At 39.0% G+C, this 26,095-nt stretch overlaps 1 protein-coding gene across 2 annotated transcripts in view; it reads left to right on the top strand.

Annotated features, from left to right (window-relative positions):
* Positions 1-8,579, top strand: part of LOC137141463 (cytosolic beta-glucosidase-like) — a 69,593-nt gene extending 61,014 nt beyond the window's left edge. For both annotated transcript variants that reach the window (XM_067530339.1, XM_067530340.1), the window contains exon 6: positions 4,791-8,579. In XM_067530339.1, the coding sequence (XP_067386440.1) occupies positions 4,791-5,002 (212 nt within the window). In that variant the 3' untranslated portion in view covers positions 5,003-8,579. The remainder of the gene's footprint in view (positions 1-4,790) is intronic.
* Positions 8,580-26,095: the final 17,516 nt, after the last annotated feature.

Raw genomic sequence — 26,095 nt, 5'->3', positions numbered from 1 at the left:
TGTTCAAGAGGTGAGTGTGTAAGAACTGCACCACTGGAAGACTTGTATTGAAAGTAAGAATTGAAATACGTCTTCATAGTGTTGCCATCTCAGTGAATTTCCCTCTTTTGCACCCTTGGGTGGGTTGTTGCCAACTGTACTGGCAAAGACCAGCCCGTCAATGCTTAAAACAACCCCAAAATAATGTGAATTGATTATCAACTAATGAACGTGTTCAGAACAAATACTGAGACCAGGCCAATTTCTGCCAATGATTTCAAACCATCCCCAGTATATTCTCATTGACTTATGGAAGTGTAACCTTCTCTCCTATTAAATCTTCAGTGCAGAATGATCTTGATTGGGCATCATCCAGTGTTATTCAGGCGTTAGTAATAACACCTTAAAAAGCTGTGAGTAGCTATAAAGGCACTCTAAATCAGGACTACCTTAAGTTGCTTTATTTTTTTTAAAAAAGGCATTAAAACCCCCCATTAAATGTCATATGAAGCATACATCCAAACTTGTCCTTAGTGGGGCAGTTCAGCAGCAAGCCTGTTCCCTTTCCCCTCCCCCACCAGTTAACCCTAAGTACTGTAGGTGTGTGATGGGCAGATTCTTCAGGTGTATTTGTGCTCCTCATCTCTGAAATTGAACGTTGCCTCCTTAGAGCTTGAGGTCACATTTCTTACAGAAAGTGACTGCATGAAGTTCTTGCCAGTCATTGGTTCTGGGTCTTCACTGTTCTGGCAGCACAGTGAGAATGCCTGGAGCACTTTCACTGATTGCCAGTTAAGCCCCTAAACTGATAAAAGCTGGAGAATTCTAATAAACAGGTTTATTGCATTGCATCTGATGTTGTCCCCTACTCTTTCTCTTATTAATATGCTGAGTAGTTCATTGAAAATGTCTTTTTCCATACTCACAAATCTTTTGCTTGTCTCTCTGCAGACATTAGATGCTATAAAGTTGTCAGTCTAAGAATAACCCTTTAAAAAATGCTATTCTTAAAATATTCCCTGCTACTTCTCATTAACCCTCTTGATTGATGCTTATGTGTTTAACTTCATTGTACCAGCCATAATAGAAGTCAGGAGGTAGAGGAAAATGTAAAATGTTTGTCAATAATGGTATTTGAAATCGACTTTGAACAACCAGCTGCAGATTTCAAGTGCTTCAATTCTGTGGGAGAGGAGAGTTGGTGGCTCAGGGAGCTGGTAAATTGATATGAGCCCGGATCCACAAATATCAAGGCTACATCAGTTTATATTAAGAGGGCTTTCATAAGAGCTAAGTCTTATTATTTAAATAATAGGTTTCATTCTGCAGAATCTGAATCTGTTTTGGAGAACTAGCTAAAGACATCAAGTGAACTGGAATTAGACTGCAGACAGGGAGTTGACATCCAGGTTAAGATTGTTAGTGATGTAATTTTTACAGGAGAGGAATTAGTGATTAGCACAGAATGCATCATGCAATAAGGAATCCTATAACACACTCATGAAGACATGAACTGAGCAAAGGCAAAGCCTGAGAAATCCTTTACTAGCCTGGTATGAACACAGAGATTGCTGATATTGTTTTGAAACATTAAATGTGTCAAATGTATCGATCACATTGGCTCAGAAAATAGTTACATACTGAACAAGTACATTCACATTCTTTTTTCAGATATGGTTCCCAAAAGACCTTACAAAATATATAGAGAAAACTCACTGACCTGATGGGAGCCAGTAGAGGGATTTGAGGAATGGGATTTATCGTAGTTGGAGCAGAAGACAATGGTTAGATTGAAGAAGAAGTGGAGGATGAAGGAGATTGGATAGTAGGGGTTTACAGTGGTTCAGATGAGAGAGTGAGAACTAAGCAGTGAGGATGGAGAGGAAGGGATACAGGCTTGCAGTGTTGTTGAGAAAGAAGTGATAAGATTTGGTGAGACCCTGGAAATGAAGAGAAAAGCCAAAGGAGTAGGCCAATTACTCCAAGGCTGCAAGCTTCAGTGATTTGGTGGTTAGCTGTCAGACAGATAAACTTGAAAGCAGAGACTGCATATTCATTCTTAGCCATATGACATTTGAAGAAGTGGTGGGAAGGCCAGGAGAAGATATCACAGAGACGTGTGATGTAAGCCTGGACAAATGTCAGGGGTGGAGAAGTGGATTTAAGAGTAATCAACCTGTGGGGATAAGAGAGACTGTGGGAACAGACAAGGTCACCTAATGGATGACTGTGGAGAAGAAAAAAGGAGAGGAATGATTACTGAGTCTGGGAAATGCCAGCAGAGAGGAAGGGAAGGAGAGGACCCATTAGTAGTAATACTGAAGGAGTTGTCAGCTAGGTGAGGAAGCAATAAGCCAGTGTCACAGAAACCCAAGGATGAGAGGTTTTGTGGAGAGGAAGGTGGCTTATGGTGTCAAAGGTAGCAGAGCTATCAAGGAAAAATGAGTACCGAGAAGTGACCCTACAAGGAATAGACAGTTAATGTGAAAAATGACAAGACAAATTAGATACTTGGCAGTACACCTAAAGGATCTCCTTCAGCTATTGTGGCCACCCACTTTGGCAGACTAATTAGCACAACTTCCAGTTATGGTGATTAATGGCATTATGGGGGCAGACAGATCTATGTCTATTTATATCGTGCCTGACATCATAGTATCTAGACTTCACAGCAAAGATTAAAAGAGGCAGTTGCTAACAAGGAGTGGTCGGTTCTCTCTTACCTTGCTTAGATGAGTCCACTGTAAAAAGATATTCTAGGAGAGCTAAATCTTGTCAGTCCTGTCATAACTGGAGAAGGCCTTTGTGAAGAGAAGTGTCTTGTATTGTGCTCTAAAAGTAGTGAGACACAAATTAATCGTAATTGTTAGAAATAGGAGATATTTTTATTTTGAAACTGCAGGGAAAATACTCTTTATAAAACTTTGGGAGGGACTACCATTTACCAAAAAAAAAAAAAAAAATCTTTAATGGCCTGTGCAGTACAGAGAGAGTGCACAGTTTAACTAGGGATGTTGGGAAATTGTGCTCAAGGCTTAGAAATAATGAGCTCCTAATGTGTTTTTTAATCAAAATATCGGCATGAAATTCACTATTTGTAGAATGTCCTATTATCAAGGCAGCAGTGTATCAAAAGTTCACCATGGATATTATTTTTGTCTCTCATCTTTTTATTTGACTTGTCTTCCCCTCCCCCTCCCTTTTAATAGTTTTAAGTTAAAAGCACTAGAAACACAAGAGGAGCAGTACTTATCACATTTGTTCCAGCTTCTTTGGACCAACAGCCATTCCTGTCACTCTAGTTATCTTTGTGTGCAATGCTGTTTTGAGCAGAGATTTCATGAGCAAGTTTCCCCCCCACCCAAGATTTAGGTACCTCATAAATCAAATTGACAAGTCACATGATGATGTTTAATTTCCTATTTTGCCTATTGGATGCAGAAAGACATGTACAGTAGGTTCCTCAATGACTTATTTCCTAACAATAGCACAGCATTGTGTAGTTCACAGACTGTGTCAGACTCTTTCTGGACTCTACCTAAGCAATTCTATGCCTAAGTATTTTTCTGTGACAAAAAGCAGAGGCTTGTTCCCACTATTGCTTCTGAATATTCATGGCTGCCGTGGAACTAGTGGCAGTTTAAAAGATTGCTTTTTCCTGTCCTTCCCCTTGCCTTACAGGAGAATTATTATTGTTGATACACTGATTTTCTGTAACATTTTGTTCAAAAATTATGCAAATGTATAATTAGTGACACACACATTTATAGTTCCAAGAATATGTAAGAAAGAAGCAGATTAGTTTTGTTTTATCTTCCCAGTTAAACCAATCAAAGGAATCCAGGTTTTTGTACTCTTAATTTTTGCCTGCTTTTTGATTATTTAAGTTATATGTGCATTGTCAATTTTCATGCAATTCCTCTACATATTTTATTCAAGGAAACCACCAGCTAGTCAGACAAATTATCACCTGATTATTTTTTCAGTCTTTTTTTCTCACGTATGTCCCTAAATCATGTACAACTGCCGTAGAGGTCAGTCAAACAATGAAGTGGTAATATTAGCTCTGGTTCAGGAAATATATATGTTGCATATTGAAAAATTTGGGATTTAAAAATTGTTTCAAAAGTAAATTGTGAACATTATTTTTATTCAACATATATACTCTGTGGAATCAGAGAATACTTTAAAACCCAGTCTCTAAATCAATGAGGCACTTCTGTGGGGTTGGAGGTTTTAGCTCTGAAAAGAGAAAAGAGCATGGCATATGTTCTAGGTTTCAGGATTTTGTTTTATAAAGAATCGTTTGAAGAATATTTTTCACTTTCTTAGCCTTTCTATTTTAAGAAATTAAGACATTTTAAATAGTGAATGTCTACACTGGGCATTGTCTTGTATTCACCTTTGAGCTACTTTGGTAGAATGTAGCCAAAGTGGCTTCTATTGTCTTGTCCACATAAAGTCAACTGCCCTTTTAGTAATTTAGTGTGTTGTCAAGTCTATGAAGATGTGAGACTGACAGGAGTGTATAGGACCAAACATTGCACAGTAAAGCACTGTCATATCCTGCTCTGCTAATGCTTCTCTTTACCTTGCTGCCTGGGATGCTCCAGGAAAGCAAAGGCAGACCAGCTCTCTGAGCTACTGCCCTGGCAAAGAATATATTTTTTCATATGTTGTCAGTTTCAATATTTATTTACATAGTTTTTGCCATCGCAGGTACTGTCTAAAATGGAATATAAAAAATTCAGTTAATCACAAGGTATGTATTTTCTACATTTCTAAGGTTACATTTGTTGTATTAATTTCAGCCATCTCTCTTGATGACGTCAATCTTAAAGGATATTTTGTGTGGTCCCTTCTTGACAACTTTGAATGGACCTGTGGATACAGCTGTCGATTTGGACTTTTCCATGTTGACTTTGAAAACCCAGCTCTACCTCGTGTTCCTTACAGATCAGCAATAGAATATGCCAAAGTTATCTCCAACAATGGACTAACAAAATCAACTGAAGAGCTGTGACGATCTGTCTTTTGTTATTAAGAGTTGCCTCCTTCTTAAGAAGCTGTTTGTGGTAAAATCAAAAACTAATATTTTAGAAAATGCTGACTAGTCTGTGTAGTTTTATATAATAATTAAACTTACAAAGTCAGTTAGGAATACATGGTTTTCCTTGTTGTGTAGGCAGGAAGGAAGTAAAATAACCTGCAAGTTACTTTGTAAAGGACATGGCAACTATAGCTATCAATTTGAAATCTAGACCATTTTAAATGTGAGTGAGAAGTAATTTCAACTGCTTGTGACTTTCCTGCCAGCTTTTGTGATTTTACAACCATCTTCTCCTGTGTTCGTATGCCTTTCTTTGTCCTGAGGCTGTGTGAAAGCCCCAAACAAGCAAAGGAAAAGGATTATAGTGAAAATGATGATACAGAAAGAGTTGACAAATGAAGAAAGCAAATTAACAAAAATATAGGGAAATACACACACATATACATACACACACACAGACGTACACCCTTTCTCCTTTCTTTCAGTTAGAGTATCTTATAAATATGGGGCTAGATTGTGACTTGTGCTGCACATCTATGCAGGGAAATAAGACCCTGCCTCTCACCTGAATGTAGTGGTACCTAAATCACGAGACAGACTGCACCTGCTTGATCCCCACCAGAGCAAGTAGATGGGAAGGGGCAGGGGATGAGCTGAACCCAGGCTCCAGCCCTCAAAATGCCAATCAGCACAGCTGAACTGGTGTGAGGGGTGTAGCTGCAAATGACTGCCCCCACCCCCTCCCAAGGAGAAAGGGGAGCAGCATAGGAATTGTACATCAGAAGGACATGTCTGCAGCACAGTGCCTTCAAAGGTGGCCCATCTTCTGCACCAAGCCTTGTTCAGGGCTGTGCCAAAGGACACAGTAGGTAAAAAAGTTGTCAGACAGAAATGTGATGGCATCCCTTTAAAATGTATTAACATGGATGTGAAAATGTTGTCAGTATACTCTCGCTGTAATGAAGCTCATATCAGCACCAAAGAAAAAAGCCCTGTTATAGCAAAGGGTTCAGTGTACAATACCAAGCAGTTTTCCGCCTCTGACAATGGGGAGAAAAAAGTTGAAATCACTCTTTATAAAAAAGAAGCATTTACAATAGGAAAAGTAATATGAAAACCTGTACATCTTTCCTGGAAACGAAACACACAGCTCTGATGCTTAGATTAAAAACAAGTTGTTTTACTCTTACATATGATGCGTACAATGTGCAGCTGTTCACAAAAGACCAGAAGATTTAATATATATGTTCCTTTTTTATTATAAAAGCCACGTCCACTTTACCTGCTCCACTGTTACAACAACGTGCTCTGATAGGATTAAGACTTTATATTTCTCTCTTTGGTATTTGTGTTGGGTGTGCAGGGAAGAGAGAGAAAGAGAGAAACTCATAACCCTTTGCTCTTACTCTGTGTAGTATCTTTCATCCAAAAATCTCGAAGTGCTTTTCAAAGGATGAGTACAGTAGGTATTGTTATTATTAAGTTTCCCATTTTACAGCTGGAGAAATAGATGAATGAAGAATAAGAATTTTATATTTAGCTCTTATACTGAAGTTAAATCTCACACATGCTCTCTCTTTTCCCATATTTGATGTATGCCTCCTCTCTAGATTGTCCAGCTTATCAAGATCTAGCGGGCAAAGTTCATAATAAACTTTTTAAGTTGCAATAACATCTGAATATCTGGTTAAAATCAATTTCTGTAAAAAGTTAACCTCTTGGCCCTTGACATTATCAAGGGAGGACTTGAGCTCACCAGCTGCAGTGTAAGGTTTGTTGGTCACAGCAGCTTTCAGAGCAATGCTGGGATTGCAGTTATGCTCCCTTGCTGTGATTTTTCTTTCCTCGCTGTGGGTTAAGCTTCTTTTTCTCATCTTTTTCTCTTCCCTCCTCTTGTGCCTTCCTGTTTTGTGCTGACTTGCTTGAAGTTTCAAGGAACATTTTATTTGCATTTCTGTTTGCATGAGACATTTTTTTCTTTAATTTCCCAATATTGCTAACACCAGTGTAACTCCACCAGTGGCAGCAATGTTGGGATTCCTAAACAAGGCACCATTGGCTGCCAGCATTTTTACTGCAACATAGCTTATATGGCGATGAAAACCTTATCTACACTCCCATTATTGCCATCATTGGGTGCTATATTGGTCCCATAGGGCCACCAGCATCAGCACGAGATAGAAATTCTACTGAGTTATCCTTGTGACTTCAGCTTCAGCCAAAGAGCTGGGCCATAAACTTTTGTGGCGAATGTCTGCTGCTTATCAATGTTATTTACGGCACAGTCATCTTTGAAACAAAACAGGCCAGGGGAGACTCCTGGAGAGTCCTTTCAACCTGGCTTTCTGTAGTTCTTTAGTGAAATAAAAGCCAGCTATGGCAAGTATGGTTCAACATCACTCTCAACCATATTGTGAAAGAAGGACTGTGCACATCTCTTCACATTCATGCAAGGTGAAGACTGGGCTTTAAGGCACATCCTAACAGCAACCCAAATAATATAAAGTGTAATTGAATCAGCATTTTTGTTAGTAACTAAGCACTTCTGCATCATTCTTCACAGTTCCACTTTTGTACTGCATAGCTAGTGAAATGTTGGTGAGGTTCTAACCAATCCAGTTTCCTATAGTCATATGCAGTGCACAGGCTGTTTGATTCAGTGGTTTTGGATCTAGATCCCTGAGCAGATTTACTGCATGCTTCAAGACTTTCTTAATTTGCATTTCCAGCTTTTGCAAAATGAGATCATGGGCTTTCCATACCTCTAATCCATACAGTCAAGGACAGCATTACTGTAAGAAAGTCCTACTTGGATTACTGGTATGTCAGACCTTCACAACAGTTCGTGGTATACCTGCCTAACGGACATCATAAATAGGAATTCTATAGTGCCATTACACAGTCCTTCTGGGACTGACCAACTCCACCTTACTGAAATAATTTTCCTTCACTTTTTTTTGACTCCTACATCTGAAACTATTACTTTCCACCTTCCCATTGTTATATCTGTCTCAGCATGTGCATATGTACATGATAATAGCTGGCACTGTCTAGTGCTCTGTTTGCATAGGAAGTAAAGCATGACACAGTTCATTCCCAGTATTTTTAAAAAGCAAAAAAATTCTTATCTGTGGTCCTGATCCTGCAGTGCGCTACACACCTCATAGAATGTGATGTATACCCTCAACTCCCACTTATTAAGTTGCCGAATTGAGCCCTGGATCACCAGGAAAATTTTGTAATGGTGCCCTATGTTTGCATAGATTATAGTGTGATCATTAAGGATGCTCAGCCCTGCTATTAAATCAAAGTCACCTTGAGCCCATGTTAAATTTCTGGATGTCTTTCATGTTCATTTTAAGGTAGTTTCTCGGCAATGAAGATACCCTAAGTGACTAGGGATAAAGGGTTGAATAGTCCTAGTATTAAACTGGATTTACATTTAAAAAAAAGATTAAGGTATAAATGGGAATGATTTAATTTTTATTTAATGTTCTGTACTTTGTCAATTGTTAATATCTAATTGCACAGTAAAAGTTCTTAAATCACATTTTTTTCAAAACTAATGTATATTGTTTATTTTATTTGTGTTTCTTACACAGTCTTTATCTTTGTGTTTCTTACCCATTTGTCACAGTTTTACAGTGTATCTTATTTACAATTTACCTTCTCCTCCTATAGTACTGTACAAGATAGAGGTGTTTTCTTACTTTTAATTAAGACGTTGGATGGAATATTATTTTACAGGGCATATTTACAAGTTTTACAACAATACAATTGGGCAATGCATTTTGGTTTGCAAAATAAATTAATAATTTTCATTGTAAATAATATATTCCATCACATTTGGTCTACCAGGTGAAATAAATATTCTGAATGCTGGCACGCAGGCTTACTGAAAGTGCAGTGACCATCTGCATCTCTCTGTTGGGCTTTAAAGGCCAGTTCTCCCTTCCAAAGAATTATAATACAAAGGGCAATTCACTAATTAGTACTGTAAATTAGTGTTGCCATGAGGTTAAAATAAAATAATAAAAAAAAATCCCTAACAGCCCCTGCAGTATTTCAATTAATGTTATTTTTAATTGCTTGTATTAGCATTTGAGAACAAGATTGATTAGCTTTTGACCGCCAAAAAAACAGAACTTGAAGAAGTTAAATACTGAAATGGAAATTGTTAATTATACTTAAAAATCCATAAATGCTGTACATAGAAATCTGGAAGGTCATCTAAGTACTGGAGAGGGTGTTTTTTTATTTCTGTTTTATTTAAATGAAAATGTACATGTTTCTGTTTCTCACGTTCTCTTAATTGATCACAGAAATTAACATCTCCAAAATCACCCTAAAAACAAAACAGCTTTACTGTTGCATCTGTTTATTGAAAGTAAATTTAGAAGTTACTGAACTTTAAAGTGATTAGTTAATTCACAAATTGTGATTAAAGCCGCCAGCATAACAACTTCTATTAAAGCTGTCATGAGTTGTCCTTTTTAAGGCCCCAATTCAGTAAACAGTCCCTATTCAGCAAGACATTTGAGCACCGGTTTAGGTCCCATCAAAGTCAATGGGGCAGATCCTCAACTGGTGTAAATTGTTAGAACTCCATTAACGTCAGAATTTGCACCAGCTGAGGATCTGCCCCATTAATGGAATTTACCACATGTTTTGCAGAATATTCACATGCATGTTGTTCAATGGGAGTGGAAAGTGCTCAGCACCCTTACAGTACTTGTCCATAAATGAAGAATATGAATCTTGCCATGGTAAGAAAGACTGACGTGTTAATTGACGGTGTTGCCATGTCTTCTTTTTCCCCAGCTTGACCCACTTGCTCGTGTCATCCTCCTCTCACATCTTGTCTTTAGACTGTGTCTACACTTCAGGCTAGAGGTTTAATTTCCAGTTCGAGGAGACATACCTGTGCTATCTCTAATTGAGCTAGTGAGATAAAAGTTGATCTCCAGAGCCTACTGCAGTGGTGCAATACTGCAGGGGATGCAAAGCAACCTTATGCTCATGCCCCTTTCCATCATGGTAGCATAGTGGAAGGGAAGCAGGGATTTCCACACTTTCTTACTGGTTTCTGACTCTTTTCAAATGAATAACAATAAAAATAGGTGAAAATTAGGGAAGGGCCCAAAGAAAAAGGGAGGAAATCCTGAAAATCCAAACATCTAAAATGAAAAATAAATCTTTCATTTCCCAAAAACTGAAAGGAAACTGTTTTAAGTCAAAATGAAACAAAAACATTGTTTTGTTTTGAAATTTAAATTCAAACTAAAGATTTTGTTGTTTCAAATTTTCCATCTGGGAGGCGAAAAAAACCAAAAAAACCCCCAACCCTACACTGAAATCAACATTTTTCCAAGAAATGTTTGAGGTTGAGAAACTCACATCTTCCAAGAGTAAATATTTTCATGCTAAAAAATTTGACCAGCTCTGTTAAAACTGAAGGGGATTTTTGTCAATTTAACAGAAGATCAGGGTGTTTTTGTTTTGTTTTTTTAAAATTAGCAGCAATTAAAGGCAATATTTTATAATTAATTTGATGAAGTAATAAGACTATATTAAATGAAGTGACTGAGGATTACTTGAGAAACAGTGATCACGAATGGACAAGGTTGCAAGATTCAGTCATTAACTTTTTATGTACATACATGAGCAAATTCTATATGCCTAGTTAACACACTAAAAAAATTCTTAACATAGTGACCAGCAAAGAAATTTGTATGATAATTTTTATAAGGTGCTGTTGAATTTCTAGCTGCAATACACAAGCCAGAGAAGATGCAGTGTTTCATTACTGGAGAAGCAGATGATAAATCAAGCTAAATAGAATTAATAGTGTCTAATTAGTAGTTATATACCTCACCTGGAATACCATATTTGGTAGTGATTGCCATACTTAGGATATAATTGTCCTTAGTGGCATAAAACAGAGAACACAAAGTATGATAAAGCTTTAAAAAAGGTGAAGAGGAAAGATGATAAAAGTGAGCCTTAATTATCTTTAAAATGGTGTGTATTTATCTTGGAGTTTTTGTTAAAGAAATTGTACATGGAATTGTACAATCATAACAACAATAAGCTGTGTACTGGTGCAAGTAAATGGTGCTCACTCATCAAGAAAGGAGAACAATAACCTTAAAAATGTTTTGCATTTTCCCACAAGAGACGTAGTATTTCCAAGAAAATAGCACTGAAAGTACCTTGGCAAACTGGTTGCTTGGGTTTTTTTTGTTTGTTGGCTTTGTTCTTTAATGCTTTACGTTTGGACTTCATTAATGTGAGTTATTTGCATCTTATCAGGATTGTGGCACACAAAATTGATACCTTAAACACATTTTTTTTTTTGCTTTTCGTAAAGCTTTTATTATATCTAAAAATGCAATGGGTTTTTGTCCCCTATCCCGCCCCACTCACTACCAAAGAGACATCTGTGCCACAAAATTGAAATAATTCATACTCAACAAATTCCACAAAATTTTAATTGGACATTCTCAAGTACCACTTTTTAGAGTCTCTTCCCATAATTGTATATTTTGCTGTAGTTCCCAAAAAAGAGCAGCACTGGAAGCGCCAGTCAGGCACTGAAAAGTTTGTAAGTGTATAAGGTACCTTATTCTTCATGCACATTTTCTGGTATAGTTCTACAGGTAAAAAATCTTGACTAGAACTACCCTTAAAAAAAAAAAAAAAAAAGATAATGATCATCTTGCGGCTTACTACTTTCCACAGGGTCTGGAGGACTGGGCACAAAGCTGGCTACAAGGAAGTCCTGGGTTCTCTTCCATTAGCTGACCATGATATTTCAAATATTATTTAGCTAGGCCACAGAAAACCACGGTGAAGTAAAGAGTTATGATTTCTACTTTAAAATGAAAAATCCAAAGCAGAGAGAGTTTTAGGTAACTTTTCGCACACAGTAAGCGCTTGTTGAAGATTTGATAAGCAGATGCCTAAGCTACAGTATCACTGAGGGAAATTACTTAACATCTGTTTCTCATTTTATCCATTTGTATATTGGGGTAATATCTACCCACTTAAGTATGTGAATGGTTTTTTCCTGTATATGTTTGGATTTCACCTGCTATATAAGTGCAATCCCTCCCTCTCTCACACACTGCTAAGTCATTTACCCTCTCTGCATCCTCATCTGTAAAAATGGGGATAAGAATACTTACTTCATAGAGACAACCCTGAGGATTAATTAGTAAGGTGCTTTGTAAATGTAACATGCTACATTATGGAGAGAAGGTCTTACCACAGTGAAGGTTGTGACTAACTTTCTGTTCAATCCAGTGTTGATATGCCCACACCCTTAATTTCAGCAAACAGGCATCAATTCACCCAGAATGGCTAGTGGGTGAGAATGCATTACCCTCTGGTTGCCGACTCTCTGGGGATAATAATCCTGCTATGACAAATGACTGTTCTCCTTAACCTCAAGTTCTAGTGGTTTGTAGTTTGAGAAAGCGCAACAAACACTACGAGAGGAATAGGCAAATGGGAAGATGAGGATTACACAGCAACTGTAGACTCTTTAAAGCACTGTCCCTTGGGTGAAAGGTGATACGGAAGTACAAAGCAATATTACTTCTCTCCACGATGAAATATGAATCAGATTTTTCCTGTAGCAGAATTTTACTAATGTCTTTATCCACCATTGTTTAAACAGCATGGCATTTCTCTGCTGCAACGCCATTCCTTTCAGATTTTTGCCTTGCCAGTGGGAAGGAAGCTTCTGTAAAGAATGGCCTTCTTACAACATGTACTGTATACATATAGAGACAGACCTGAGGAACCAATATGCTGAATATTACTGCTAGCAGTGTTATGATTTAGGAGCTGCCAGTCTGGGAATCCAACCTCAAGCCTTTTCATGCAGTTGGCTTAAATGCCTTTGTATATTAAGACAGAGTGTCATGCAGAAATGAAAACATTTTATTTACCACTATAGCAGCAATAAACGAGACTGTGATGGGAATTCTACATTATGTTTTCAGTTTTCTTGTAAATGTGCTTTTACTCATAAAATATAGTACACAGTTCTTATCATTATAATGGACTGTGAATGGATTTGCTTGCACTGTAGAAGTAGTGAGAGAGTGGTTTTGACTGAGAATGACATCTTTCTTGCAATTTCATTTTTACAGCAGAATGGGTCGTGAAAAACCTTACAAATCCTATATATTTTGATAAACCATGCTCCTATAATACTGCCTGATACCAGTCTTCCCCTTATTGACTCTACGTTACATTTGATTCTGCTAGGATCACTTTTATTGAAAGACAAAGACCCACCTTGTGATGACACTGAGCTGACACTGAGCTCTCAGGAGCTGAAAGAACAGACTGGCAGAATATGAACCCATTGAAAACATTCTAAGGGCATGTCTACACTACAAAGTTAAGTCAACTTAATTTAAGTTGCCATCCAACTGCCAAAATAATTGAGTGGGTTGGACGTGTCCACACCATGCTCATCGTGTCAGTAGAGTCCTCACTAGTAGCACTTGCATCGATGCTGAGAGCTGTGCACTGTGGGTTCCCACAGTGGAACTAGTCACAGTGGGTTTTGGGAAGGGCTTGCAATGCCTCATAGGACCAAAACATTGTCGCAGAAGGGCATGGGAACATGGCTTTGACCTCCCATGACAGTTTCCTCCCTCTCTCCCTACTCTGATTTCAATGGCAAACAACCCATACTTTTTCACACCTTTTTTCAAAATGCTGGCTTAGCCGTGCCTACATCATAGACGGAGAAGCTTAGACCCCGCTCAGCTGTGCACTCTTGTTGTGCGCATTACAAACACTTTGTCCTGCAGTATTTCCAGAGCCACGACAAGAGGTGCCTCACAGAACATTGTGATGTCCTTCAAGCAGCCCTGCTGCAAGCCATAGAACGAAACAATTCCCGGTTGCTGCTGGCAGTCACGCAGCAGCTGAACACAGTGGACTGCCATTTCTCGTCCCAGGAAACACACTGACTGGTAGGATCGCATTGTTATGCAGTGATGGGATGACGAGACGTGGCTGCAGAACTTTTGAATGTGGAAGGCCAGTTTATGGGAACTGTCCGCAGAGCTTTCCCCAGCCCTGACGCGCAGCAATACTAAAATGAGACCTGCTCTGACAGTTGAGGAGTGAGTGGCAAATGGTGTGTGGAAGCTAGTAATGCCAGACTGCTACAGTCAGTGGGAAATCAGTTTGGAGTTGGTAAATCCACTGTGGGAGCTCTTGTGATCCAAGTGTGCAGAGCCATTAATTGACTTCTGCTAAGAAGGGTAGTGACTCTGGGCAATGTGCAGGACATAGTGGATGGATATGGATCCACCACAGTGGATGGTTCCCTAACTGTAGTGAGGCAATAGATGACATACACATCCCTATCTTGGCACCAGACTGCTTTGCCAAAGAATACATAAACAGAAAGGGATACTTTTCAATGGTGTTGCAAGTGCTGGTGGATCATAGTGGGCATTTCACCAACATCAGGATGGGATGGTCAGGCAAGGTGCACAATCCATGGATCTTTAAGAACACAGGTCTGTGTAGAAAGCTGCAAGCAGGGACTTTCTTACCTCATCTCAAAATAACCATCGATGAGGTTGAAATGCCAATAGAGGTCCTGGGAGATCCAGCCTACCCCTTGCTCCCATGGCTCATGTAGCCGTACACCAGTCACCTGGACAACAGTACGGAGCGGTTCAACAATAGGCTTAGCAAGTGAAGAATGATGGGTGGAATGTGCATTTGGACATTTAAGGAGTCACAGATGCAGTTTGCTTATTAGGTTAGACCTCAGTGAAAGCAATAGTCCCGTTGTTATCGCTACCTGATGTGTGCTCCATAATATCTGTGAGGAAGACGGAGAGAAGTTTCCGAGGGGGTGGGGCATGAAGGTGGATAGGCTGTCTGCTAATTTTAAGCAGTCAGATGTAATCATGTGTTCTCTTTTTCCATCTTCTAATCTAATAAAGCCTCTCTACCAGTGTAGAGGATGAGCTGAAGGCCACGCTTTCCACTGTAAGGCATGCAAAGCACAAGGTAACCATTGTCAGAGCATACTCTAGGTCTAGTACACAGTTACTATATAAAAATCACTCCCCTTATACCACTGAAGTGCAAGCCATAACATAATCAGTATCTCTAGCTATTCAATACACTGGTTTGCTGTTCCAGCCATGATGAGTATGGCCCAGGGGCATGGGCACCGGGCCTTGTGCTGCAACTTGTGGGCAACCCACTTTGGGTGATGCCCCCTCCCCTTAGCAACACTAAAGGTGTGCAGAGACCAGCATTGAGCCTCCCAAAGTGTGGTCTTTGTCCAAGGTGGCTCCAGGAGGGAGGGGGGTTATGGCTTTGGGAGAACAAAGGAACCTCCCCTTCCTTTAATGCTGCTGGTAGCAGTTGCACTGGGCTTGCACATTCTTAGGTCAAGGCTGATCCCGGCCACCCAAACCAGTGGCATGTTAAGGAAACCATGTTTGAGGGACCTGGAAATCACCATGGGTGGTGGATCGCATGCTCTATTGTTTGTGGTACAAGCACTTGTAATGAAAACTACCACCATCTCCCCTAGGTGACATCAGACTCCTGAGAGTAACAGAGGTGGCAAGGGAGCAGATGCTGCAAGCATCTGGGTACAGACCTGGTCCTGTTATGCTGTGCACTGCAATGATGCTGACAGAGTTAATGTTGTTGGAGTGGCATGGGAAAGTGTCCTACTGTGCTGGAAGAAATAAGGCAGCCCTCCCCTGAAACCTTCTGCAATGGATTGCAGAGTACCTCCATGAAAGTTTCCTAGAGATCTCTATGGAGGATTCCTGAGCCATCCCTGTGCACATAAACAGTCTTTTTCGGGAGGCACCTACTGCATAGCTGGATACTTTGAATCACTGCACCTCACTTTTTCTTCATATTAAACTTAAATATAACAGCATGTAACCCCTACCGTTTGATTGGAATTGCATACTCACCAGAGGTACCTTCCTCAGCATCATGCTCAGCTACAATGCTGTCCTGCGACTGGACGGACTGCTCCAGGGTTAAAAATAGCTCCTGGCTCTTGAGGAGAATGGATCCCCCAGTCGCCTGTCTCCCATTCTCCTCCTCCCATTCCTCATCCAAAACTTCCTCCTCGTTGTTGCCTGAGGTGGCCCGGAACTCTGACACCTATGAGGTATCCATGCTTTTTTTAGAGGTAGTAGTGGGGTTGCTACTCATTGTTGAAGTGGCATGTCTGTGGTGCAGAATCAGAGCAACTGTTTCCCTCCCTCGCATTCTGGTATGCTTGCCGAAGTTCTTTGATTTTCACACGGCACTGCTCCATGTCCCAGGTGTAGCCCTTGTCCCCTATGCCTCGTGCGATTTTCTCGTAGATGTTTACATTTCTCTGGCTGGTTTGAAGCTGTGCCTGCACAGACTCTTCTCCCCACAGACCAATAAGATCCACCAGTGTACTCCAGGCTGGAGCACATTTGGGGCATTGAGTCACCATGATCAGCTGGGCTGGTGAGCTCTCCACGCTGATCAAATAGGAAATGGGAACTCAAAAGTTTCTGGGGCTTTAACAGGGGATGGGCTGTTTCCTGTGTACATGGCTGCTGTGCAGCGAAATGGAAAATGATTACCAGAGCAGTCCCAGCAGAGCATAGTGGGACACCCCTTGGAGGCCAATTCAGTTGACTTAACGCTGTATCTACACTGCCTCTCTATCGACCCATCAACATCGAATTAAGTGCTATGCCTCTTGAGTGGGTACAGTACTTAAGTTGACGTAACAGGCAAGTTACATCGGCAAAAGAGACTTGGTAGTGCAGACGCATACATTATTAAGTCGACATAAGGCGGCTTCCATCGACCTAAGTTTTTAGAGTAGACCAGGCCTAACGCAGTAACTTTACAACATTGTCATGCTGTGTGGGACCTCAGCTGACAGTATTGCAGAGCTCAATACAAGTAATTCTTTTTGCACAGGAGGTACATTCTGTGCCACACAGGATAATACATGATGTGCCCAGTGAGCAATAGGCCATTCTGTTGGAAATGGTGCAATTTGATTAACGGAGATACCTTTCAGAGGGAAAAAATGCTGCTGCTGTGCACAAATTAAAATAACATGCTAGGAAAATATCTATATAGAAGACTTTTGGGATAGAATGCATAGTAATAGCCTTGTCACATTAGGATCTAGGATACCAAAGATATAGGAGCCTTTTATTTCAGTTTACAGGGCCTTCTTTATTAAACTTTTCTGTTAGCAATACATTCTGGTTTGGATACTAATTTGATGCATTTGAAAACTATGCCAAAGCACACTTTTGTTCTTGTTGTGAAAATATGGAGAATAAGGTCTACATATCACTTCTGTGACAATTTGACATCTCACAAGATTTATGGTATTTGAAAATCCTATTCTTGCTAAATGTATTGCATATGTAAGTTCACTATAATTTACTTGGAACTTTGCTGCTACAAATAATGTTAATATCTTGGTTGTGATATGACGCAAAAATGTATTTAATCTGATACCTCATTTTGAAATATATTAATTAAAAGTGTTGAATGGAGGGAGAGGGGGAAAATCTGTCAGCACAAATGGTGTTCGTTTTCAATATAACAGCATTCACAAGTCCCAAGGAACATAACAGTTGAATAGATAATGTCACATATCATAGCATTATTCGGATGGTGTGATCTTCTTATTGATTGGACAGCAGTTGCAAATTTAAAGCTTATGCTACATTTCACTAATACTTTGACAATGAAGAGCGTGAGCAATGGTCTGTCAAATGTGTGAAAATTGGGCCATGCAAGTAAATAAAGGCCCAGTTCATAATTCTGTGAACAGATGATGGTAACATTTATGCTGGAATTAAACAATAATGAAATACAGGCTATGCTTTGCACTCTAAACGAAACATGGGGTTACAATGCAAGAACAATTTGTTCATTACCAGTATTAGGAAATAGCTAAAATGTTTAGCTTCCCACCCTGCCATTGTAAGGAGCTAACTTCTAAGAAAGATAAACTGAGAGATCACTATTGAAACTGTGGTCTGTAATCTCAGTAGTTACCAACCATTTAGACAGCAGGCGTTTTGTGCTGTTACATAACAGTGAGTAATATTCAAAATTTTTCTTAGTAAAGAGATACAATGTAATTTGTTTTATGGTGTTACTCATTATAGGCTTGAGCGAAAGACTTAATAATTCTACTCAGGTTTTTAAAATGCATCCTTCACTATGCTATCTGAGCTCCTAGCAATGGTGCTTTAAGCAAGACAACTAGAACGTGTTACATGTGGTTCCTTCTCCATGCCTCTTCCTAAGGGGGAAAATGTACATGGGTGGTTAGTTTACGTGCTTTGAACTTTAATTTGTGAAGGCAAGGCCAATGAGGTGCACCTTGGCCTTGGATCAGAAAGCACTGCTCATCATATGGCAAAACTTATTCCTATTGATTCTAGTAGGGCCTAGAAGTCCCAAGTAAGACTGGGGCCCCATTGTGATAGGTGCTATACAACCATAGTTAGAGACATTGCCTACCTTAAGGAGATTCCAATCTAAATTGACAAGACAAAGTATGGGAGGAGAGTAGAGGCACAGAGTAGGTCACATCGCAGGTCAGTGACAGAGCCAGGAATATGAACTGAGGTCTACTGTGTCCCAGGCTGCTGTCCTACCCACTGGACCACACCAGCAAGTTTTTTTTAATTACTTGTTTTCCCTAATTTCTGATACAGGCTCAGTAGAACTGGTTGAAAAAGGGGAGTGGGGAGGGGGGAAGAAGGGAATTCACAAATGTTTTATGAATTTTTTCCCTGAGTGTTTGTAACTTTTTATTTTGAAATTCCATTGAATGACAAGCTCTAGTGCTTATCCATTAACCTAAAAATGTCCACTTGTGAGTCAGGTTTTCATTTTATTTATGCATGATTCTGGACTCTTACCTCTGATTCCTTATTTTCAATTGACTTTTAAAATATTGGAAAGAAACTACTATCCTTGGTTATAAACAGGTTTTTTTCAAGGCCAGGTCAGGAAAACATCTGGACACACCAGAGACTTACAGGGCCTGAATCTGATCTCGGACAAGCTAGCATAAATCAGGAGTAACCCTATTGAAATCAATGGAGTCAAACTAGTGTAAGAACAGTGAGGTTTGAAACCGTGCAATTACAGTCAGAATCAGGTCTCTGTTTTCCACAATCCTGGGAAAAAGGAACCAACAGTCCTAATTCCAGTCACCTCCATGACAAGGAATAAAACTGAAGAAACCTCTATTTTATATAATTTAAGGATTTATACTTCCTTGTAGCGTGATGAACTCTTACATAAGGAAAATAGCTGAGCTTAGACAAGTTATATAGCATAAATTGTGAAGATCGAAGTAAGCAATTTAAGCCAATTAGATATGTGCTACAAGTAATTCTACTATGTGCTTTATAAGTGATATTTTTACTCTCTTGACACAGTCTATATATTCTCCTGCTACAGCTATTCAAATGGGTTATGACTTTCTTTTCTAAAAACAGTAAAATAAGAATCCCTCAGCCTCTGGCAGCTACAAATGAGGTCCAATATTTTTACTGCTGTCAGCTACCCGATGTGATCTATCTTTAGTCAAAGGAGCGTACCAGCCATGCTGTGCAATAGCTCCATGAGAAATATATGATTTCAAGCCTACGTCAAAATTTTAAGTTGTATTCACCCTAGAGCCACATCTGTGGAATGTGGTGGTAGAACAGCAAAACATGCTGCCTCCTCTATGGGGTATCAAGGAATCCTTTATCTTGCTATTACCATTCATAGACTGTATCACTTTCAGATGATGACATAAAATCTTTGAAACTAAAGTCCCTACTGTCCAGCAATGACAAAGAAAACATCCCAGCGTATCAGTTGTCTTGTAGCAATTGTCATTGGGCACTGACAGAATGCAAAGTGTAGTGTCATCTTAATTATTAAAAGGTCCTTTAGACAATCCTATTTTTCCCAGAGGAAAAGTAGATTTTCAATTCATTTATCAAGTTTTCCTTATTAAATTGAGAAGAAGTATAGCCACAGTGAGATGCACAGGCATTTCATAGCATTCCCAGGGAAAAGAAAACAACCACAACAAAAACCCAGAAAATCAGACAAAATGTGTCTCTAAAAGAACAAGATACCTCATTCTCTTTTGATTTAAAAATTTCACATAAGGAAAGTTTTACTTACAGTGTTAACAAAATAATAATAATAAAAAAAAGCTGAAAAGTGAATGCATTGGATTTTTTATCTGTATTATCAAAGTCTAGGGTTGGTTTTGATTCAGTCTTTTCTGTTTCCTGATGAAATGTTTCATGTTGTAATGTAATAGAATTGATAAGATCTGAGACACTGACTTTTAATGGAATTTCATTTTTTAAAAATAGGCACATAAAATGCCTCCATAATAAACTTAATTAGAGAAAATAGAAGATTGTATTATTTCATCATTAATACAAAGAGTTGGATAATTGGGATGATGTGATATGCAGATTGACTGAAATTCAACCCTCCCTGCACAAAACTGGAGTAACTGGGCCTTGTGTAGGTAACTCTCTGGGGCTGAAGGAAAGACTTCACATACCAACCTGTAGACTCAATACAGAGCTGCACTTTATCTCCCCACTCACAGTGACCATATTTACAGCTTATGAGCAAGAATAGTGGCTGCTTCCCCTCTACAGTACCTGCGGGAGACTCTTGTGCCTTTGGATCTGAGTAACTGCAGATCTAATAGGCTTGATTCTACTGATTTTATTTATGGCCAACATGGATATCTGCCAATTCATGGCTCTGAGGGCTGCTCCAGCCACTTGCAGGGCTGCTTTTGTCCACCCTTGTGAAGGGGCAATGTGGGCTAAAAGTGGTCCAGCACTCTGTATGTGACCCTACTCATTTGGGGGCAATTCACCCTACATAAGAAATTACCTATATAAAAGATGAAGAACATTCTGACAAAGTTCTCTTGTTTTGTACTTTTATAATCTCACCACGCTAATGACATTGTTTCAGACAGATCCTAAAATGGTGTGAATTAGTGTCATTCCATTGCTTTCAGTGGAGCTCTGGCAAGTTCTGCCTGTTGAAGATCTGATCCACTCTCTCTCTAGTCTACTATCCTATCGCCCGCATATGTATTTCAATAGCATTCTATTTTAGTTTCTTTGTAATCTGAAAATTTCCTGTTAATTGTTTTGTTCTCTTGCTGCAGCATCATGACCTCCCACCTACAATGTACGATGCTATTAATTTAGCCCTTTCATGCCCTGTTTTCCCCACTATCTTCTCTTCCTTTATGTAGTTCCCCAAGCTGTTTCCTGGCCTTTATGGGCACTTTGCTTTCTTAGCACTAATAACTTTCCAAACATTTGTCTTCGTTTTTTTGTACTAGTGTATCTTAATGTGTCTTACCAAATGTTATTGTCAAGGTCTTTCTATTTTATAGTTTCCAGCTGAAATACTGTACATGTCAAAGGCTCTAACTAACCAGCCACATTTTACTAATAAAAGAATAAAAACCCTTCAATCAATCTGAAACCAGTTTATTCCTGAATGTACTGTAAACGGTATTGTTCAAAACTGCACTTTTATGAATGAGCCAGTTTCTGATTTGCTGAAGCACAGAATAAATTAATTTTCTGATACAATCAGAATGAAAGGTAGTTTTTCAAAACTCAGAGGCCGAAATTCAGCTCTGTGCACAGCATCTGTACAAGCACTTAAATGGGACTTAAGAGATGCATGAGATCTTATATGTATTGTCTGTATTGGAATGAAATTTACAGAGCCTGATTAGCTCATTATGTTCCATTAGTACCCACTGGAATGAGCTAGGGTTTTGATTGGTCGGTCTGTTTTTATTATTTCTAATTATCTCTCACTGTTCTCTATCTTATGATTGATAAGAATTTAACACCATCAAGGACGGCATGCTCCTAAATTGTCCTTTGTTTGTTAACAAATGTCAATCAATATGTTTTAAAATAAATCAAGTGATTTATGTATTAAGATTCCCAATATCTAGTATTTGTGATAAAGTGTATAAATGATAAACCAGTGTGGCAGGATTTGGAGAAAAAAAACAATTAAGGAAACATATTTCCATTTCAAGCTTCCAAACAGTTATTATAAACAACAATACAAATGGTTTGAGAATGATGAAATGTGTCCCATTTTTCTTTCAAACTGATGTACCTGAGATGACTCTTGAATTCATTTGGCTTCCATGGAATGCTGCATTGTCAGATTTCCCACTGTAGAATAAGTCTGCCAAGTAGCTTATTTATTTCATTATTCTTAAGTTTATAACCCCGGCTGCTACAACACATGGCTTGTGGCTTACTAAGCATTCCTGTACTAATATTTGGGCACATCGGGGAACTACTAGACCAAACACAATCTCCCCTTCCCATTGCAAGGAGCCAGAATGCTTACAGGATTTATTGGAGTAAAACTACTGATCTTCCTGTACTTGCAGTCAGCATAGGGGCAATGTTTCTTTGCATCCCAGTCCCCCAACATTAAAAATACACAAGAGGAATGTCTGATGGATTCTTCCTATACTCTAAAGCAGTGTTTCTCAATTTTATTTCCCCCCGGAACCCTTGCGCACCCATGCCATACTCTCCGCCGAAAAGTCGAGGAAATCTTCCTCTTTTCGGCGGCGCGGTGTAGGGTTGTTTCGGTGGCACACTCTCTGAGCCGTTTTCGGCAGCCCCATCAGCTGTTCAGCAGTGCGCGAACAGCTTTTCGGTGGCACCCGATTTTTGTTATGTTCGGCGGCGCGGTTCCGCTTCTTCGCGGAACCCTTCAACTCAGCCCATGGAACCCTGAGGTTCCGCGGAACACCATTTGAGAAACACTGCTCTAAAGTAAGCACCTTTTATTGCCCCCTCCCTCAAAATCCTCTTTCCATTATTTTTTCCCATGGTGGTTTGTTGGCCTGTGTAGCTGTCCTTCAGTTTAGCACGCAGTTGTGTCGACAGTGGTATCTTCAATGGCCCTACAAGGTGCTAACGCACTCAGCCGTCTCCAAGGCACAGCACTATTGCTCCAATATCAAGTCTATCCTTATTGTTTGGATCTGAGGCTTAAACAGTCAGTTGCCAAGTCCGTCAGGTGCCAGGCAAAGGAGGAAAGCCATATTCCTGGAGAAAGAGGGTCACCTTGAAACCACTACTGAGATTCTTCCTCAGAGACCCACCAGAAGTTTCATGGCTTCTGTCTGTAGCAATGTCCTTATCTCTGGACTGATATGCAGTCCCCACCCCATATTTAGCAGAGCATGCAGACATCGAGTTAGTGTGCAAACTTTCACTGCCCTCCTGTCAGTTGGCATTATTGGTAAGAATAAAACAGTATAAACCAAAGCCTCTAAACCCCTTCCTGAGCTTGGCCATCCCTAAACCAAACCCTAAAGAGAAAATCCTAGTTGCCTTTCTACCCAGAGAGACACTCACACCTCCCTTATATCTTTAGTTGGTATACCACACCTGCCACAAATAGAGCAGCAGAACATTAGTAGCTTCATGCCAGGTTGTAAATCCTGCTAACAGAATGGGGGAAAGGAAGCACCTGTGATGGCCAAAATGCCTTGGCTTTGCCTCAGCCTTCATTTTCCAGCAGCAGAACACTAGCTGGCCACAGAGTATAATTCAATTAACATTATGCTTTATATTCTTCTATCGGCAGAATTGCTCAAACTTATTCCCTATTTACTCCTGAGAGCCACTTTATAGCATTATTTCCTATTGCCATCAATCTCTATCTTTTTATGTCATTTTACTTTGCTAGAAATCATATCAATTCTTATCAGTTCCCATAGTACCTCATTCAATCCTCCTTTACTTTATACTGTATGGTGCTATCAATATTCCATTCTTATATATTTTTTAATCTCAGACAAGAGTATTGTATCATCTTTACTTTGGCTCTGATAAAAGAAATATAATATTTTGGTATGAAAATTACTTTGTAATCCACATGAATATACAAGAGATTTGGTTCTGTATTGAAAAAGGGTCGGTTGTTGCGTTTTTTTTACAATATCTTTAAATCTGATGGAACATTACAATTTTTTACATGTTTTTCTCCTTTAAAAATGAATTTAGTACTCATGAAAGCTGCCACATTGAAAGCACTGAGAAAAGAAGACTATTTTATAGACCATGGAATAGATAATTAGCAACAATGTAAATTTGTTAGAGTGCTTAAACATTGACCTGGAGAAGCTACCTGATCCTTCTCCCATTCAAGTCAATGGTAAAACTCTCTTTACTCTTAGCCCTTGTTCTTGCTTCTGAGACTGAGGCAGTGGTTTATAGGGAATAGTATATAGATACCTTTCCAATAAGGTCTTGAGTGTGACTGTGAACTCATTTTGCATATGCTATAGAAAAGCTGTCAGATGGTTATATCTCTCTGTCATTATGGGGCTGGGCTAGATTCTCATCAACTGGAGATAGGTTTTGTATCCTGTTACCAACCAATCCACCCCAATTGTATTTAAAATAAGATTGTGGTACTGTTAACACTGGCTGATATATGATGGGTTTCCATTAAATGTCACATTTTGGCTATAAAATTTGGCTATATAGGAATCTGAAAATGAAGGATTTTTTCAGTGTAGGTGATACAGTGACTATCATCATGGTTTTCAAATGTGATGCCCAGAAGAAATCCTATAAATTTTTGAACAGATGGATCCTTTTTGCTTGATTCACTAATGTTTTACAATTAACTCATTAACAGGTTTATTGCCAAAATTAGCAATAAAAAGTGTTCAGGAGCTTTGACCAAAGCAGTTTTTTTGCAATTACATAGATACAAAACAATCTGCATGATAGTTTGGGGCTAAACATTGCTCAGATCAGAATTTCACCTGCTGTTTTCAAATAAAAGTTGACAAATAGGAAACTGAACCCTGCAGATTCCCTCAGTCATTTCATATCTGAGAGCCTCAACCTTAATTAAGATTAATTACAGATAACAACAATACGTAAGTTTGAAAGGCTGGTTGTATCTGTCCATCTTCATGAATAAAACTGCTCACTAGACTAGGCTATGATGGACTAACTTTTTCAAAGCTCCTTTAGTTATATTTTTCTGTACCTGGGACCACCATACTTTCCATGTTAAAAATAAGATTTGGCTTTAATGTGCATAATATCATATAGAAACATTGTACATGGGACATTTAAAAACCAATTCTTTAATATTCAGTGCTGATCTGGGACTGACTTAGGAAGTGAAAGGTGATTATAGCCAAGATTTTCAAAATGGACCAATGATTTTTGGACACCTCAATTTTGGGTGCCCAACTTGACGCATCTTAAGGGGCTTGATATGAGCACATACTCAGCGCCCACTCTCTGAAAATCAGGCTCCTGAACTGAAGCATCCCCAAATCACTAGTGCCTTCTGAAAACCTGGCTTGTAAATGTTGTTGTGGAGTCACCTTCAGGATTGATAAGTGGAGACCAATCTTTCCATCTGACCAGATAGGCCAAAAGGAGAAATGCAAACTAAAGTACAAGACACAATGATGTCAACTAGATAATATATTGGTTCATACAATATATTGGGTTGGTATGTGAAGGATCAAAGCATCCACACTGATTCACTGAAGGTGCATTGTACTTATCCAATGTAAAATGGACTTTCTCTGAAAACTCAGTATACTTTAAGACCCACTACACTTTCTCCTTTGCATTGTTGTATCTTGGAGACTATTTTATAGTCTTTTTGGAGAGGATCTGTTTTGATATATTGACAAAGTAAATGTTTACATTAACATTGCATTACACAGAGCGCTCAGTTTTTAGTGCAATGGACACAGAATTAAATGCGCAATTCCTATTACTGAGAATAGGAGTTTTTATACACCTTTCTCTTGAATACAGCATAGAAAACATACACCATTTCATCCCAGTTTCTGCTGGAGAATAGCATAAATTGCTTAAATAATTATAATTAATAAAGAAATGACTTATAAATGAGCAGAAGAATAAAATAGCTTTCTTTTATAAT

The sequence above is a fragment of the Emydura macquarii genome, unplaced genomic scaffold, assembly GCF_026122565.2.
Source record: "Emydura macquarii macquarii isolate MOO-44397 ecotype Brisbane River unplaced genomic scaffold, CSIRO-AGI_Emac_v2 contig_3062, whole genome shotgun sequence".
Taxonomy (NCBI): domain Eukaryota; kingdom Metazoa; phylum Chordata; order Testudines; family Chelidae; genus Emydura; species Emydura macquarii.
The sequence above is the reverse complement of the archived record's forward strand: the minus strand, read 5'-3'. Positions and strand labels throughout refer to the sequence as shown.